The sequence below is a fragment of the Phyllopteryx taeniolatus genome, chromosome 12 (genome assembly GCF_024500385.1).
Source record: "Phyllopteryx taeniolatus isolate TA_2022b chromosome 12, UOR_Ptae_1.2, whole genome shotgun sequence".
In the NCBI taxonomy this organism is placed as follows: domain Eukaryota; kingdom Metazoa; phylum Chordata; class Actinopteri; order Syngnathiformes; family Syngnathidae; genus Phyllopteryx; species Phyllopteryx taeniolatus.
Genome location: NC_084513.1, coordinates 24,557,856 through 24,572,121, shown reverse-complemented (window position 1 = coordinate 24,572,121; position 14,266 = coordinate 24,557,856). Strand labels below are relative to the sequence as shown.

The 14,266-nt window shown below is 42.5% G+C and overlaps 1 protein-coding gene across 9 annotated transcripts in view; it reads right to left on the bottom strand.

The window, feature by feature from the left end:
• Positions 1-13,229, bottom strand: part of LOC133487208 (glycerol kinase-like) — a 29,977-nt gene extending 16,748 nt beyond the window's left edge. For 8 of the 9 annotated variants that reach the window (XR_009791247.1, XR_009791249.1, XR_009791248.1 and 5 more), the window contains exons 1-19: positions 12,988-13,135; positions 9,653-9,726; positions 9,266-9,372; positions 9,065-9,142; positions 7,616-7,695; positions 7,311-7,448; positions 7,106-7,215; positions 6,626-6,692; positions 4,498-4,533; positions 2,926-2,993; positions 2,789-2,831; positions 2,632-2,712; positions 2,485-2,563; positions 2,295-2,391; positions 2,063-2,147; positions 1,650-1,770; positions 769-912; positions 587-673; positions 413-490 (exon numbers count right to left, since the gene is read on the bottom strand). Coding sequence is in view for 3 of the 9 variants with exons in the window: in XM_061793411.1 (XP_061649395.1) it covers positions 414-490; positions 587-673; positions 769-912; positions 1,650-1,770; positions 2,063-2,147; positions 2,295-2,391; positions 2,485-2,563; positions 2,632-2,712; positions 2,789-2,831; positions 2,926-2,993; positions 4,498-4,533; positions 6,626-6,692; positions 7,106-7,215; positions 7,311-7,448; positions 7,616-7,695; positions 9,065-9,142; positions 9,266-9,372; positions 9,653-9,726; positions 12,988-13,041 (1,626 nt within the window). In the remaining 6 variants the exon portion in view is untranslated. Of the gene's footprint in view, positions 1-9; positions 491-586; positions 674-768; positions 913-1,649; positions 1,771-2,062; positions 2,148-2,294; positions 2,392-2,484; positions 2,564-2,631; positions 2,713-2,788; positions 2,832-2,925; positions 2,994-4,497; positions 4,534-6,625; positions 6,693-7,105; positions 7,216-7,310; positions 7,449-7,615; positions 7,696-9,064; positions 9,143-9,265; positions 9,373-9,652; positions 9,727-12,987; positions 13,136-13,212 lie in introns of those variants that run through there. The other variant, XM_061793410.1, reaches the window with a different exon arrangement.
• Between the last annotated feature and the right edge of the window lie 1,037 nt (positions 13,230-14,266).

Sequence of the window (14,266 nt, the reverse complement as noted above, 5' to 3'; positions counted from 1 at the left end):
TCCTACATATTCATATCAGAAATAACCCCATTTATTTTGCTGTCTGCTATTGTGTGAATGCACATATTGCAATTCAAAGTTTGAAAAATATTACTTTAGAATGTAATGTAATTTAGCAACAATGGCCTTTTGATAGATAACTGCAAATACAGTCATTCAAATGCTTTCCAGAAGGAAATTCACTCGGCCATGTCTTTCCTGGTATTGATCCATATGCACAGCCGTGGTGCAGGGATTATCCACTGCCACACATCAGACAGGATCTCTGCAGTGTTCATTCACGACTTGCTCTTTCTACGTTTCACAATTGAGTGGGAGCATCGAATTATTTTGGTGATTACGGATCAGTGTTGCAGACGCCCAAACCTCATCGCACAAAGAATAACAAGGAAAGCAGCGGCAAATGCCGGACCTTAGGGATCCACTCTGGTTGGGGGAGGAGGAAGAGGAGAGACCCCCCACGGGATGCCCTTGTTCACCTTCTCTAAACCTGGCAGCGAGAGAGCGCATTCCAGATCAAGTGTCAAGAATCGGAACGAGTCCCACTTATGGCAGATCCTCATCCAGGACAAAAGAAATGCCGTACCGTTGTCACTGCAGCCTGGCTCTGTGGTCTCCCAGTTCATGGATCTTTGGACCGCCTTCTTCCAGCGAGCAAAGCGGAACTCGCTCTCTTTGGGAGGATTACGCATGCAGGGTCAGCTGGTTTCGGGAGCCGGCCAGTTCTGGCTCATGTTGCAAACCTGGTCACATGGTTTCCTTTCTTACCGTCACAGTTGATCTGAGGCTCGTATTTATCAGAAGTCATGTGAGGAAGATCACCGGGGCTTAGGGTCCACACGTTCACGCCCTCTGCGGACCCTGCCGCCATGGCAGCACCAAGAGCCGTAGTCTCGGACATTGAGGGTTTCACTGGACCACCGCCACAAAGGGACCACACACACACACACACACACACACAAAGCTGTGACAGAGCAACAGAACTTGAATTAGCCCAACCAATTTTTCAGTGATCTTGTTTAGCTTGGCAGGGAGCTCGAGCTTAGCAAAGACAAAAACGAGCGGCATGTAACAGTGACAGTGAGTGTCCGCTTACGCTACTTTTGGTTTGGGACTGTGGATTATAAAGCTTTTCCCTAAAATGAGGTTTCTGTACTATATATATATATATATATGATACTCAAAAGAGCCTCCACTATTTTTCATTTGTATTTTTAAAACAATTTCCCTTAAAATGTGGAAAAATTGCTGAAATGAAAACAGTTAAAATCCTGTGATGGTTTTCTTGTTGCTGGGCTCCAATTTGGTTGGCACGTTATCGAGTTTGTATTGTCAGTTGATTTAGAAATGTTCAACAAGTGTCATTTGCAGAACATAGATGAAACTAACACCCGTCACACAAGGGGTGGCAACTGAATCAGTAACACTTGTATTTATTTTTGTTCAGCAGCATTGATAGAATAATGTTTGTGTATTGTAGTCTGTAGTCTGTTAATCGTAGCGTCATATGAACTCTCGCTGTAGTGCGAGGATAAAAAGGTCACCTTGATCTTTCTTTTCTCTGATATAGTAGCACAAAATAGACAAAACACGATAAGTCGGGCGAATGCCAGTCGCGTCGGGCGTGGGGTGAGCGTGCGCCCTCATACCTACAGACACGCCAAGGATGTCGGCCTGCAGCTGCATGAGTAATCTGTTCGCCGTCATGCCTCCGTCCACCTGCAGCTGCACCAGAGGGGCACCGCTGTCCTTGTTCATTGCATCGACGATCTGACGCACAAGAGTGTCAGACATTTTAGTACAGAAATACGAAGAATTTGCAGAAATCACACGTGCAGCATCCGAAAGGGAATACAAGTAGAGCGCACTCTGTCTGCTTCTAAAGGTCTGAAGACAAGAATCATCCAGTTTTTTTTAATCAGGGTTTTGAAATTGCGTACTCTCTCTCTTAAGGTACAGCCTGCTTTTTAATGTAGATTTGATATGCCAACATGTGATGTCTATCACAGTACGGCCAGCATTATTTACAGCCAAAGGGATCCTGCTGATCACAGAGTATTACCTCTCTGGTTTGGAAGCAGACGGCCTCGAGAGCAGCAAAAGCCAAGTGGCTCTTGTTGGTGAACTGCGTGAGGCCACAGATGATGCTGCAAAACACATCAGCACACTTTACAACTAAGCTGTCCCAGGCCAATTTGTAGGTTTGGAAAAGAAGTCTGCACAAAAAGACCCCCCCCCCCCCAACCCCCCCTTAGAATTCAGGGTCAAATGACATGAAGTGCCGCATAGCTCACCCCCGTGCACTGGGCTCCCAATATGGAGCGTAGAGCCCGGAAAAGGCAGGCACAAAATAACAGCCGTAAGACGTCCCTGCTGAGGCAGCTAACTTCTCTGAAACGACGGTGAGAGACAAGACGCGACTGGAACTGCATGTTGTTTTTCCATACGAAGAAGCAATCGATGGCCGACGACAAAGCAACGTACCGATCTCCGCAGACGACTGCACTATTCCCATATTGTCCTTGAGCCATCGAACTGCTGCCCCAGCGATGGCCACTGAGCCCTGTCAGCAAGAGAGAATCCAGTTGAATGAGTAGCAAATAAGATTGCCCGTTCGAAGCACGCGCATACCTCGAGTGCATAGCAAGGAGGCTGATCTCTTCCCAGTTTGTAGGCAACTGTAGTCAGCAGGCCGTGGTCTGACATGACAGGCTGGTGAAATCGTCAAAGGTTTCAATCAACGCAGAGGAGGAATTTCATCATTTCGATACGTTCTGTTTCGGCGTACCCTCTGCCCCGTATTTCTGAGCATGAAGCATCCTGTCCCGTACCTTTACATGACAATACAAAATAGCCAATGACGAAACGGCAACAGTCGAGAGATGCTGTTGAAGATAAAGACCATTTGTGAACGATGGACAGTACGTGTTTTTGGTCTGGCCGTCCTCGAAGCACATCTGGCCAACCAGAGCGGCCGACTGGTCGCCGAGGCACTGATTTAAAACAAAACCAATAAAAGTCATCATTTGTATGTGTGGTCCACAGTTTGAGACAGTCACACCTTATTTGACAATTCATTCCTACTGATAATAGAAATGTCTCCAAATGAAAATACCCTTCATCAAAGATGATTTTACAGGGGTGGGCAAACTACGGCCCGCGGGCCACATCCGGCCCATTGGTCATTTCAATCCGGCCCGCCAAAGATTGGCACAGAATCGCCCAAATCATATCAAAATCATGACTGCATTCAGTCATGCAAGCTTTTTCCTGGTTGATATAGTTGACAAACAGACTAGACTCAGAACTGTGACAGATTCAAATTATGAAAATAAAACTCCTGTATCTGCACCTTTAGCCATATCCATTTATTTATTTTCTTTTTTGGCCCAAGCCTGCTTTCTGTATACAGTATGCACTACATTTTACTGTTAATCTAAGTTAAGATGTAAAAAAAAAAGAAAAGAAACAAAGCTTGTGGTGACATTTTGCAAAACACCGTACGTAAGTAGTGTAAAATCCCCTCGCAAAAATAAGCTTTACTTTCTACAACATATACTGAAAACACATTTGTTAATCATATGTACTATACTTACGGATGTGGGTCGAGTAGCCAACGATTGTACAGATACTTTAGAATAAAATGACAAGTTAAGGGTAGCCCCCCCAAATAATTCAGTAAGAGTGAGTACGTACTCTGTAAAACAAATAATAATAATTATAAAAACTACTCTGGCAACCAGATTCCCCCCCCCCCCCCCCCCCCATCACAGCATCAACATCAATTAGACAAAAATCTAAAATAGGAATAACCCTGCTGACCCTGACTTCAGATTTTCCCAACAATATCACTTTATGTGAAACCATGTATTTTTATGTCTATAAAATAACATCCATTAAGGCGAAGAAATGGTCATTAACTTTCTTTACACTTTTGTGAAACAGCACAAGTTATAAGTGGAGTTCTCGCAGGCTGCAATGGGGGACACAACTGGAGCTGTTGTTTTCCACAGTCTCTGACTCGTCAACAATGAAACGTGAGGCCAGTGGTGTTCTGCCTCTTCTGCCGCTAGTCGCACACCATTGTTTACTCCATTGTTTCTGCCACGCGTCATGTAAATGAGTCACTTTGAAAACGGATTGTGCTCGGGTCCGCGCAGACTTTGTGTGCGATCGTGTGACTGCCTGGCGTCAAAAAGCATCAGTGGACTAACGTTGGCCACACGAGAAATTACGGTAGTTTCTTCTTAGTACAAACACGTAAAAGTAAAAAGTATCTTAGTATAAACTATTTCATAAACTTTATTATAAGAAAGTTTATTAAAACTACTCTGATATGGACAATTTTCCCCAAAAGTCACTTAAGTAAATATGAATGGAGTAAATGTAGTGTTTTATGACCTACCCACCTCTGTATAATGAGTAACAGTGCAAAGAATAGAGAATCACATTAAAGCGTCAAGAAAGCCCACAGTCATGAATAAGTGAAGGTTTTACCCCAGAGATTGGAACTCCTTCAAGGCTGGTTGTTTTCTGGTGAGAGGACAAGAACAGACGCGTTAACATTTTTTGCAGGATGTTTACATGCACGTGATTTTCAAAGTCTGTTGTCGTACTAGCGCGGCTCCAACTACCGGAGACAAATTCCTTGTGTGTTTTTCGGACATACTTGGCAAATAAAGAGGATTCTGATACAAGCATAATCCTGGTCGCACATTTGCATGTCAAATACAAGCCCAATTCCAATGAAGTTGGGACGTTGTGTTAAACATAAATAAACACGGAATACAATGATTTCCAAATCATCTTTAACCCATATTTAATTGAATACACTACAAAGATAAGATATTTAATGTTCAAACTGATAAACGTGATTGCTTTTAGCAAATAATCATTAACTTGGAATTTTATGGCTGCAATACGTTCCCAAAAAAGCTGGGACAGGGTCATGTTTACCACTGTGTTACATCACCTTTTCTTTGAACAACATTCAATCAACGTTTGGGAACTGAGGACACTAATTGTTGAAGCTTTTTAGGTGGAATTCTTTCCCATTCTTGCTCGATGTACAGCTTCAGCTGTTCAACAGTCCGGGGTCTCCGTTGTCGTATTTTACGCTTCATAATGCGCCACACATTTTCAATGGGAGACAGGTCTGGACTGCAGGCAGGCCAGTCTTGTACCCGCACTCTTTTTACTACGAAGCCACGCTGTTGTAACACGCGCAGAATGTGGTTTGGCATTGTCTTTCTGAAATAAGCAGGGGTGTCCATGAAAAAGACGTTGCTTGGATGGCAGCATACGTTTCTCCAAAACCTGTATGTACCTTTCAGCATTAATGGTGCCTTCACAGATGTGTAAGTTACCCGTACCATCACAGATGCTGGCTTTTGAACTTTGCGTCCATATCAGTCCAGATGGTTCTTTTCCTCTTTGGCCCTCTTTTTGTAGCCATCACCGAGCTTTTGTCACAATTCTGTCTGGATATTCAATCACTTATATTGGCAGAGTGGGAAAAGGTCATTCATATGAATTTGTTTCTTGGCACTAACACAGTTTTCAAGCAAAGTCCACAAATGTTTAATTGGGGTGAAGCTATTCTGGAGGTTTACTTTATCGATTTCAAAACCAGTTTTGATGTTTTGGGGGTCATTGTCCCGTTGAAACACCTGTGTACAAATTCCAGCCATAAAGTTGCTGTTTTGAGGTGAATGTGAATAATTAGGAGGTAAAGTTAGTCCCCCATTATTACGTTCACTTTGTCCAGTGCACCAGTAACACTAGTCGCAGAGCAGCCCCTTCACTGAGTTTCTTGGATTTTCCCTTTCTTAGGAATATTAGTTTACTGAAAGAGTGCTCTCAAACAAATCCTTGTTATGCTTGCTAATGAGACGTTAATAGGACTTCACAAGTTCAAATTCAATTCAAAGACATTCGAGATTAGTTTTGACCCTGTGTGGATAAAAGAAAATCCCCGCAAAATGTAAACATGTTCACCCAAACTATTTATTTAAAATCAATCATTGTTGTACAAGAAATAAATAAATACAAATGTAAAAAATGGGGGCAACAGTTTAGCTCAGAAACTCTAAAGAACCCAGTGTTAAAATTACAGCAAAAAACACTGGGATTGCACACAGTCAGCAGACAGCAGTTTGCTTTTAAAGTTATACAATACTTCACAAACACTTCACAACATCGTGATTTGGCTTTATCCAAATGCTTTTAACGTTCGGTCTGATCACAAAAATGCCATTGGGAAGGCTACTGACGCAAGAGCTAATGTGCAATGCAAAATAACCATTTTACTTCCATACGAACAGATAAGTGTGAAATCAGCTTTACTGACCCCCAACAGCAGTTAAAGAAATGAAATTGCTTACTAGGTTTGAGGAGCTACCGGTAGTTGCCTTCAAAAGAAGTCAACAAAAGTATTGCCAGAGTATTATTACTCCCATTAAATGACAGTACATCATGCCATGGATCGCCGAGTGCGAGTACGCCCTTGTTCATGAGTAAGTGCAACATACTATTTTATCTAACTTTAACTTTCACTCCACTAAAGCAAGATGCAATATGCTCTGTGAATGTTTCAGTGTCAAACGTTATGAATCATGGAACTTACCATCCAGCCGTATATTTCAGAGGAGCTTTTGACTTTGGGGAGAAGCTCCATTGGGATATCGAAGTAACTAAAAGCAGCAAAACAGGAAATGTTACATGAGGCAGTTGGGAACACCTTTGTTGCTAAATGTTTTGAATTTTCTTTGTAGAATGTTCCACTTGTTTTGCAAAAAAAAAGGTCAGAGTCCCCCCCCCCCAATGTAAATCTGCCCTTACAGTCACACTGTATGTCGGGAGCTATCGTAATGTGATTGTTGGTTCATCGTGTCTTGACTCTTAGGTGTCTGAAATGATTTGCAACAAGATGCTAAATGCATTTTGGGATATATCGGATTTCTTTTGCATCCTTATTGCTGAATCTGCATTTTCCATGAAAACTAACACCAATGCCTCATCTTTCGAGTTCCTTTTTTTTTTGACTCTCTGTTTCTGTGCGTGTGTGTGTGTGTACTACTGTATGCGTGTGCGTTTGATGGCTTACCTGCAGAGTTCATGATCCCAGTCCATCGTGTGAATGTTGAAGAGCATGGTGCGACTGGCATTGGAAACATCTGTGCAGTGGATTCCTCCGTTCCTGCCACCTGTCAGGCACTGAGGACCCAAAACAGCACTGTAGCAACGAGCCGACTATGCACATTTTGTCACATTTTTGATTGTGTGCGACTGACGGCCGACGTGGGTCGTACCCAGATGATCCAGGAGTCCACTGTTCCGAAGACGGCGCGCCCACTCAGCGCGGCCTGTTGCACCGTGTCCACGTTGTCCAGCAGCCAACGCAACTTGACTGCACTAAAGTAGGTGCTGATGGGAAGACCCGTCTTGTGCTACGGGAAGGCAGAAGCGCCGATCCCAAGTGTCGAAGATATTTAGAAAACGGAGACAATCGAAAACAGCGTTGGAGCCTAGTGAACGGGGACACATTCTAACCTACCCTTACTAAACTAAGGAAATCATACGAGAAACAAAGTGACTCTTAGTCCGGCACGCTTACCCTAAGGAGATTCTTGTTTTTGTCTGGTGCTTTGTTGATGAGCCTCTCCACCGTAGATTGTGTGCGCAGGTCTAGCCAGACTGCAGCGTGAAGGGAAGTTCAATTTTTTATTAGGGATAGGCCGATGATCAGCCGGGCCGACATTTGGCATTTTGAAGCATTTATTATTATTATTTATTTATTTTTTTTTATAAATCTGACAGCCAATAAGAGATCAATTTAAAAGTGGGTAAACTTCAGGAAATGATTTCTTCATTTAAATGTTCAGTGCACTTTATGAGAGACCCTGCTGACCCCCGGGAACTCCCTGCACTTTTTTCGCTTTTGTTTGAACTTAAAAGAAAGATACACGAAGTGAAAGATCAGCACTTCAGTGATATCGAAATTTGGAAAACTCGAAAACATTAGCGAGCTATTTCTTGGCTTAAGTTTTTCCATTTAACTTGGTGAGGCCTGCTGCTGAGCCTGGGAGATTCCTGCTATTGTTTCAGATATGAAATCATTTAGGTTTTATTACGGAAGGGGCAACCACAGTACAAAGGAGTTCAAATGCAATTCAACTTTTCAAATCTCATTTTAATTGATGACACGAACTCTAAACTCAAAAGGGGGAAATTCAACTCGCACGCTGCTGTATATTTGTGTTGCACACCACGCAGAGAAAATAATCCTTAAAGGGCCCCATCTAATCTTGTGACTATTGGCACTTATTCCATAGTTTCGGACTTACAAATTTCCCCCTAAATAAACCCAGTAATATTATGAGGTTCATTTTCTGATGAAATATTTGATTGTCAGACAACTTTTGGCCCGCCCACATTTTGGACGCGTCAAGCAGGAGCCGAGGACATTTGCTCATTGAAATCCCATGTATTCTGCGGTGTAAATTTTCGCGTTTCGTCGGCTGACTTTTGGATTGATTGCATCACAAACGCCTCGAAGATGTTTGAAAAGAGTTCCTATAGATGACAAAGGCGTTTCTGTAGGTGGCATTGTGTGACAGACAGACTTTTGGATTTTATGGACCAAAGCGTATTAGTCTTTTTTTCACTCCCTGACAGCTACAGGCGTGTCTATTTTGGCAATGAAAAGAGGGCGTGCCAAAGGCAATTAGTTATTTACCAATTGCTCCAATATCGAATGATGATATTATTGGAAATGACTGCCAGTTTCATTTTCATGATCATAAAATACATAAAATCAACTTGTGTGTGAAACATGGACCATTAAGACCCAATACCTCGTTTAATCTTCCAGTAAAGGAAAAGGTAATGAGGCCAATTGAATTGAAGCTACTAATAATGGTTTGTTTTGAATCTTATAACCCAGCTTGTGTTCATTTGTTTTTGCACTGTATGTGTTCGACGAAGACACGGGGGGGGGGGGGGAACAAATGTGTTTGGGGACCAATGTAGCAATGAGAACATCAGAGCTATTGCGCCAACTCACCAATAGCATTATAGAGAGGTTCTCCCGTGTCTTTGTCCCAAACCAGGGTTGTCTCTCTCTGATTGGTCACACCCACCGCTGATTAAAAAGAAATGGTTAATAGCGATCCCAAAAGTACCCCCCCGCCGATTCCTATTGCTTCTCAATATATTGAATTCATCCTCGACAGGGGAACGGTGGCGCGAACGCATTTGCACCCACCTTTAATGTTGCCGACGTCAATGTGGCGCTGGCAAAGTTTTTCACAGGTTTTCTCCATACATTCGTAGACTGATTGTATTATTTCCCTGGGATCCTCCTCCACCCACCTGATTAAATTCATACCATTGAGGTGTCAAAAGTTTGGAAAATACACATACCAAATCATTTCACACGAAGACAAAATGCTGGAAATGACTGAAGACGAACGTACGGTACGGTGTGGCGCAAACAACTGAATTTAGGTCGGCCGCAGTATTACGACTGATGTAAACCCAGGGCATCGAGAAAATGCTAAACTAGGATATGATTTCACACGATGTCGGTACAACAAGTGCACAAATTGCTTTGAGAGTGTGGCGGGAAATATCGTGAGGGTCTAAAACTCACCCCTCCTTCGGAAAACTTTGGTTGATTTCTACCTGGTGGTGGGTGATTAATTCAGCTGTCTTGGCATTGAACACCTGTTCGAAAGAAAGAAAGAAAGAAAGAAAGAAAGAAAGACGGCTGTGACGTTGCCACACATCTAACGATTGTATCTTAATAGCGTAAGCTGCTGCGTGTGTCTGAACACATTCGTACGGGGCAACGTCGCGCTTCGGCGAGTTCTGTCTGAAAGCGGCAACAGCGTGTGTAATGTGCTCGTTGACCGTAGATGCCACTGGAGGCTTGAAATGGGTCGAAAAAACAACCAGGTAAGTTAAAGTTTAACTTGTTGTGTCGTCGGACGAACTTTCACACATATCTCGGGAAGGTGACGAAATCGGTGACTTATGCCAAATAATGTCAATGTTACAAATTCATAGAAGCCACTTTTTGGTCAAATGCGTTCACAAATTGGTAAAGAAATACGACGCAACTCGGTAAGGTCTGAAGGTATTCATAGATTTACCTCAAAACTAAAAAAAAAAATGGTTTCAAGAAATATGTCTTCAAAATCATACGGCACTTAATTACAACATTTGAATCTTACACACGATGTCACCAAACAGCACGGTGATTACTTGTCACCGTTTAAATCGGCAGACTGACACCTTGTTTGAACATGTCCCTATGGTCAAATTATGTTAAATCTTTTCTAGGGTTACCATCTTTTTTGTCCAGGCCTGTTTTATGAGTTGTTGGGTTTTTTTTTAACCATTCTGTTGAACCACAATTTAAAAGAAATTTGTCAGAAGCAAGTTACTTCTGTGACCACTGTGGGTTTTTCTTCCAATCTTTCTTTTTTCTTTTTCGTGAAAGCCGGCGTCATTTCGGAGGAGCCGCAGGGCAACGAGACTAACCCCGACAATGACGAGAGGGAACCCGCCGTGTTTGATGGAGAACTTGGCCAGCTGTTCATTTCTGATATAGAACATGAGGACTTTGAGGAGACCCCGGGGACAACCCAGGACACGCTAGAGAGACTACGTCCTTCGGCTGGCCTGGGAACGCCTCGGGATACCCCCGCAAGAGATGGATGAAGTGGCTGGGGAGAGGGAGGTCTGGTGCGTCCCTGCTAAAGCTAATGCCCCCCGCGACCAGACCTCGGATAAGCGCTAGAAAATGGATGGATGGATGGATAGATGGTTTGGAGTAATGACTTCTTCCTGGCAGAGTAGCCTGTCAACCCATGTCGGTACAGTACTTGTTTCGCTGTGGAAAATGACACACTCTTACTGGCTTCAGCCAGCATCTTCATAAGGTCCTTTTGCTTTTGTTCTACGGTTGATTTCGTTTGACTTTATTAGCATGATTTTACGGAAATTAGGGCATTTCAGCGGGGCCTTCAAATACACTCCGCTATCTACCTGCACCTCAAAGAGAAACAGCATTCTTTTTGAGGACAAAAAGGTACATAGTATTCTGTCCTTTCACCCCTTCCAAAGGAAATGAACAATTTAACAAACAAACACAGCCACGTTTGCCCTTTAGGTGCCTCCACGACCGTTGTTAAAAACTTAGTGGAAAATGAAAAACAGTGATCCCACCCAAACGACTGTCTTCAGCTGGCAGAGGCCTCCATTGTATCATAACGGCTGTCATTTTGCTAAAAAATAAAAATCCTTCAGTCGAGGATTTCAGCAGCAGCAGTGTAGTTACTTTAACGTGAGAATGTATAATATTTTAAATTGCATTATTCGTGAGTCATTCTCATACACGGGCCATTTTCATATAATTTGATCAATAACGGTAAAGACGATGGCCCACTGAATTTCCTTTTTAAAATCAATTCATTTGACTCAAAATGTCATAAATTATTCTAAAGTAATATTTTTTGAACTATTAATGACGAAATGTGTCTAACGTTAGGTCTGCAAAATGAAGTTTCATGATTTGCAAAATGTTTTCTGAAGATGCCAATTGCATTTTTGGATATTAAGTATTTTTAACATGCAGTTTCCATGAAATCTAACAAATGCATCTTAGTGTCTTCAGAGTTCCATTTTTTTTTTTTGGTTCTTTTACGAATGCTCCTTCTTTGTCACTCACCAGAGGGATCTGTGATCTGAAGTGCCAGGATGAGGTAGCCATTTTGGAATTCAAACAATAGCAGACAGCAAAACAAATTTTATTATTATTATTTTAATGTTATTTCTAAGATCTGAATGAATACCATGTATGAATTTGTGAAAGTGTCCCCGGCCCCGCCTGTGTGGAGTTTGCATGTTCTCCCCGTGCCTGCGTGGGTTTTTTCCGGGCACTCCGGTTTCCTCCCACATCCCAAAAACATGCACGTTCATTGAAAACTCTAAATTGCCCGTAGGTGTAAATGTGAGTGCGAATGGTTGTTTGTTTCCATGTGCCCTGCGATTGGCTGGCAACCAGTTCAGGGTGTACCCCGCCTCCTGCCCGATGACAGCTGGGATTGGCTCCAACACGCCCGCGACCCGAGTGAGGAGAAGCGGCTCAGAAAATGGATGGATGGATGGATGGATGAACTTTGTACTGTAGTGGGCATTTTAGGTCACAAAAAAAATGGGAACGGAAAACTATATATAAGGATAAAAAATTATCTACCCTTATTAGTTGTAAAGAAAGTCTTAAGCACTAAACCATATATGTCAAACTCAGGCCCGGGGGCCAAATTTGGCCCATGATGGAAGTATATTTGGCCCGCAAGACCATATCAAATGTGTATTAGAGCAGGTCCGCCGTGCTATAGCACATGCGCCACTAATATTACAAATCCCAGAATGCTTTGCTAGTGTGTCGGCCCATCAGTCGAGACCGGCGAGCGCACCTTCCCTTTCAGGACTGTTAATAGTTTCAAGTTTGGCTTTTTATTGAAGGACATTCTTATTTTGGGGGGTTGTTTTGTTGTTGGCTTTTGAAAAAAAGATTTACATCAAAAAGACAGGTAGTTGGAGATAGATACATCGAAGATATTGATTTAAATGCCAAACAACAAACAAATCCCACTGATGTCTTTTAACGCAAATTTCGTTTCTCTTGCGTTTATTCCAGATTCAGTGTTGAAGCAAAATGTAAGTTTGTTGCCATATGATAAACTGTCACGCTACCTTTCTGCAGAGAAGGGAAACATGCTCATCGCAATGTTTTTTTTTTTGTTTTTTTTTGCTTTTGGCCCACCGTGAATTTGACACCCCTGCTGACTTAAAGTGTCCAAAATACACACAAACACTTTCCCGAAGCACTTTTGGCGTGAAATGCCGCTTTTAGCAGGCGACACGCGTGTCAAAACACGACCATGCCGCCACGTCACGTCACGCCACGTCACTTACTAGAAACCTCGTCGAGCTCGTGCCCTGGTCAATGGCACCCACGAGCGGGTCCATGGCTGTGTTTTCCCTCCGGTGGGCCTTTGTGAGGAGAAGCGATGTTTTCCTTTGAAGGCCACCCAGTCAACTTTGCGCGAGCCCACAAGGAAAAAAAAAAAAAAAAAAAAAAATCAAACAAACAAAGACGAAGTCCGACCTGTCCAAGCGACGCCGCCATTGGTTAGTCACCTGTAGGCGTCGGTCGCATTTTGTCCAATCAGCTCCCGGCGGAAGAGGCACACACGTGCTTGTCGCCAGAGTGGGAGACGCTCTCCCTGTTTCAACTGCGTTACATTCCAAATATTGGAGATGACTTTTGATTACTCACATCGAGTTCGTCTGTATTCACCGTATCATTCACTTCCGGAGATTCATTCATCCGTTCATTGGTACGGAAGATGAATGAATGAATGTTAGTTCCTAAAAAGGATATGATTCATTAACATGATTGTAAGCCCCTGTACCATTATGCAGGTTTCAAGAGACTGGACTTGCATGATGATCCAATTCATTTCTGTACGTTGTATTGCACACAAAAGTGAAATAAAAAGTGTACCCAAATAAATGTTGGAAGACAAAGTGCTGCTTCACTACTGTGCTGGATTAAAAAAAAAAAAAAAAAAAAAACAGTTTAAGCCACTTTAACATTATGCACAGTTTGAATTCAATGATTTTTTGTTTTTCAGAATGCCTCTGCAGCATAGGTGTCAAACTCAAGGCCCGGGGGCGAGATCCGGCCCGCCACATCATTTTACATGGCCCGCCAATGCGAATCACAAATGGCAACTCCCCTTTTTTTTTTTTTTTTTTGAATCTGTACCAAAATTTCACATTGTCATATGTAATAAATAAATACGCTGAGATATTTTAAGCATTTCTTGTTTCCAAAACCCTTTTTGCAGTAACTTCAGCAATAGTTGAACAAACTATTATCCTTGACTTCTGATGTTAAACCCATCCATTTGTTGTGTATTGTAAATATAATGATCTGATGAGGTGATTATACAATTACGTGGTTTCACATTCATCACAGCCCACTGGGGGAAACCATAACTATAATGTGGCCCGCGACAAAAATGAATTTGACAACCCCGCTCTAGAGGTAGTAGGCGAGTTAGATGCATGACTCAAGGGAATTTTGGGAGGAAGCAGACTAGCATCTCTCCAACAACTATTTTAATTTTTTTGTCTATAATCTCTTGTTATATCGCAGTTCACCGATTGCGGATTCATTGCATTGCTG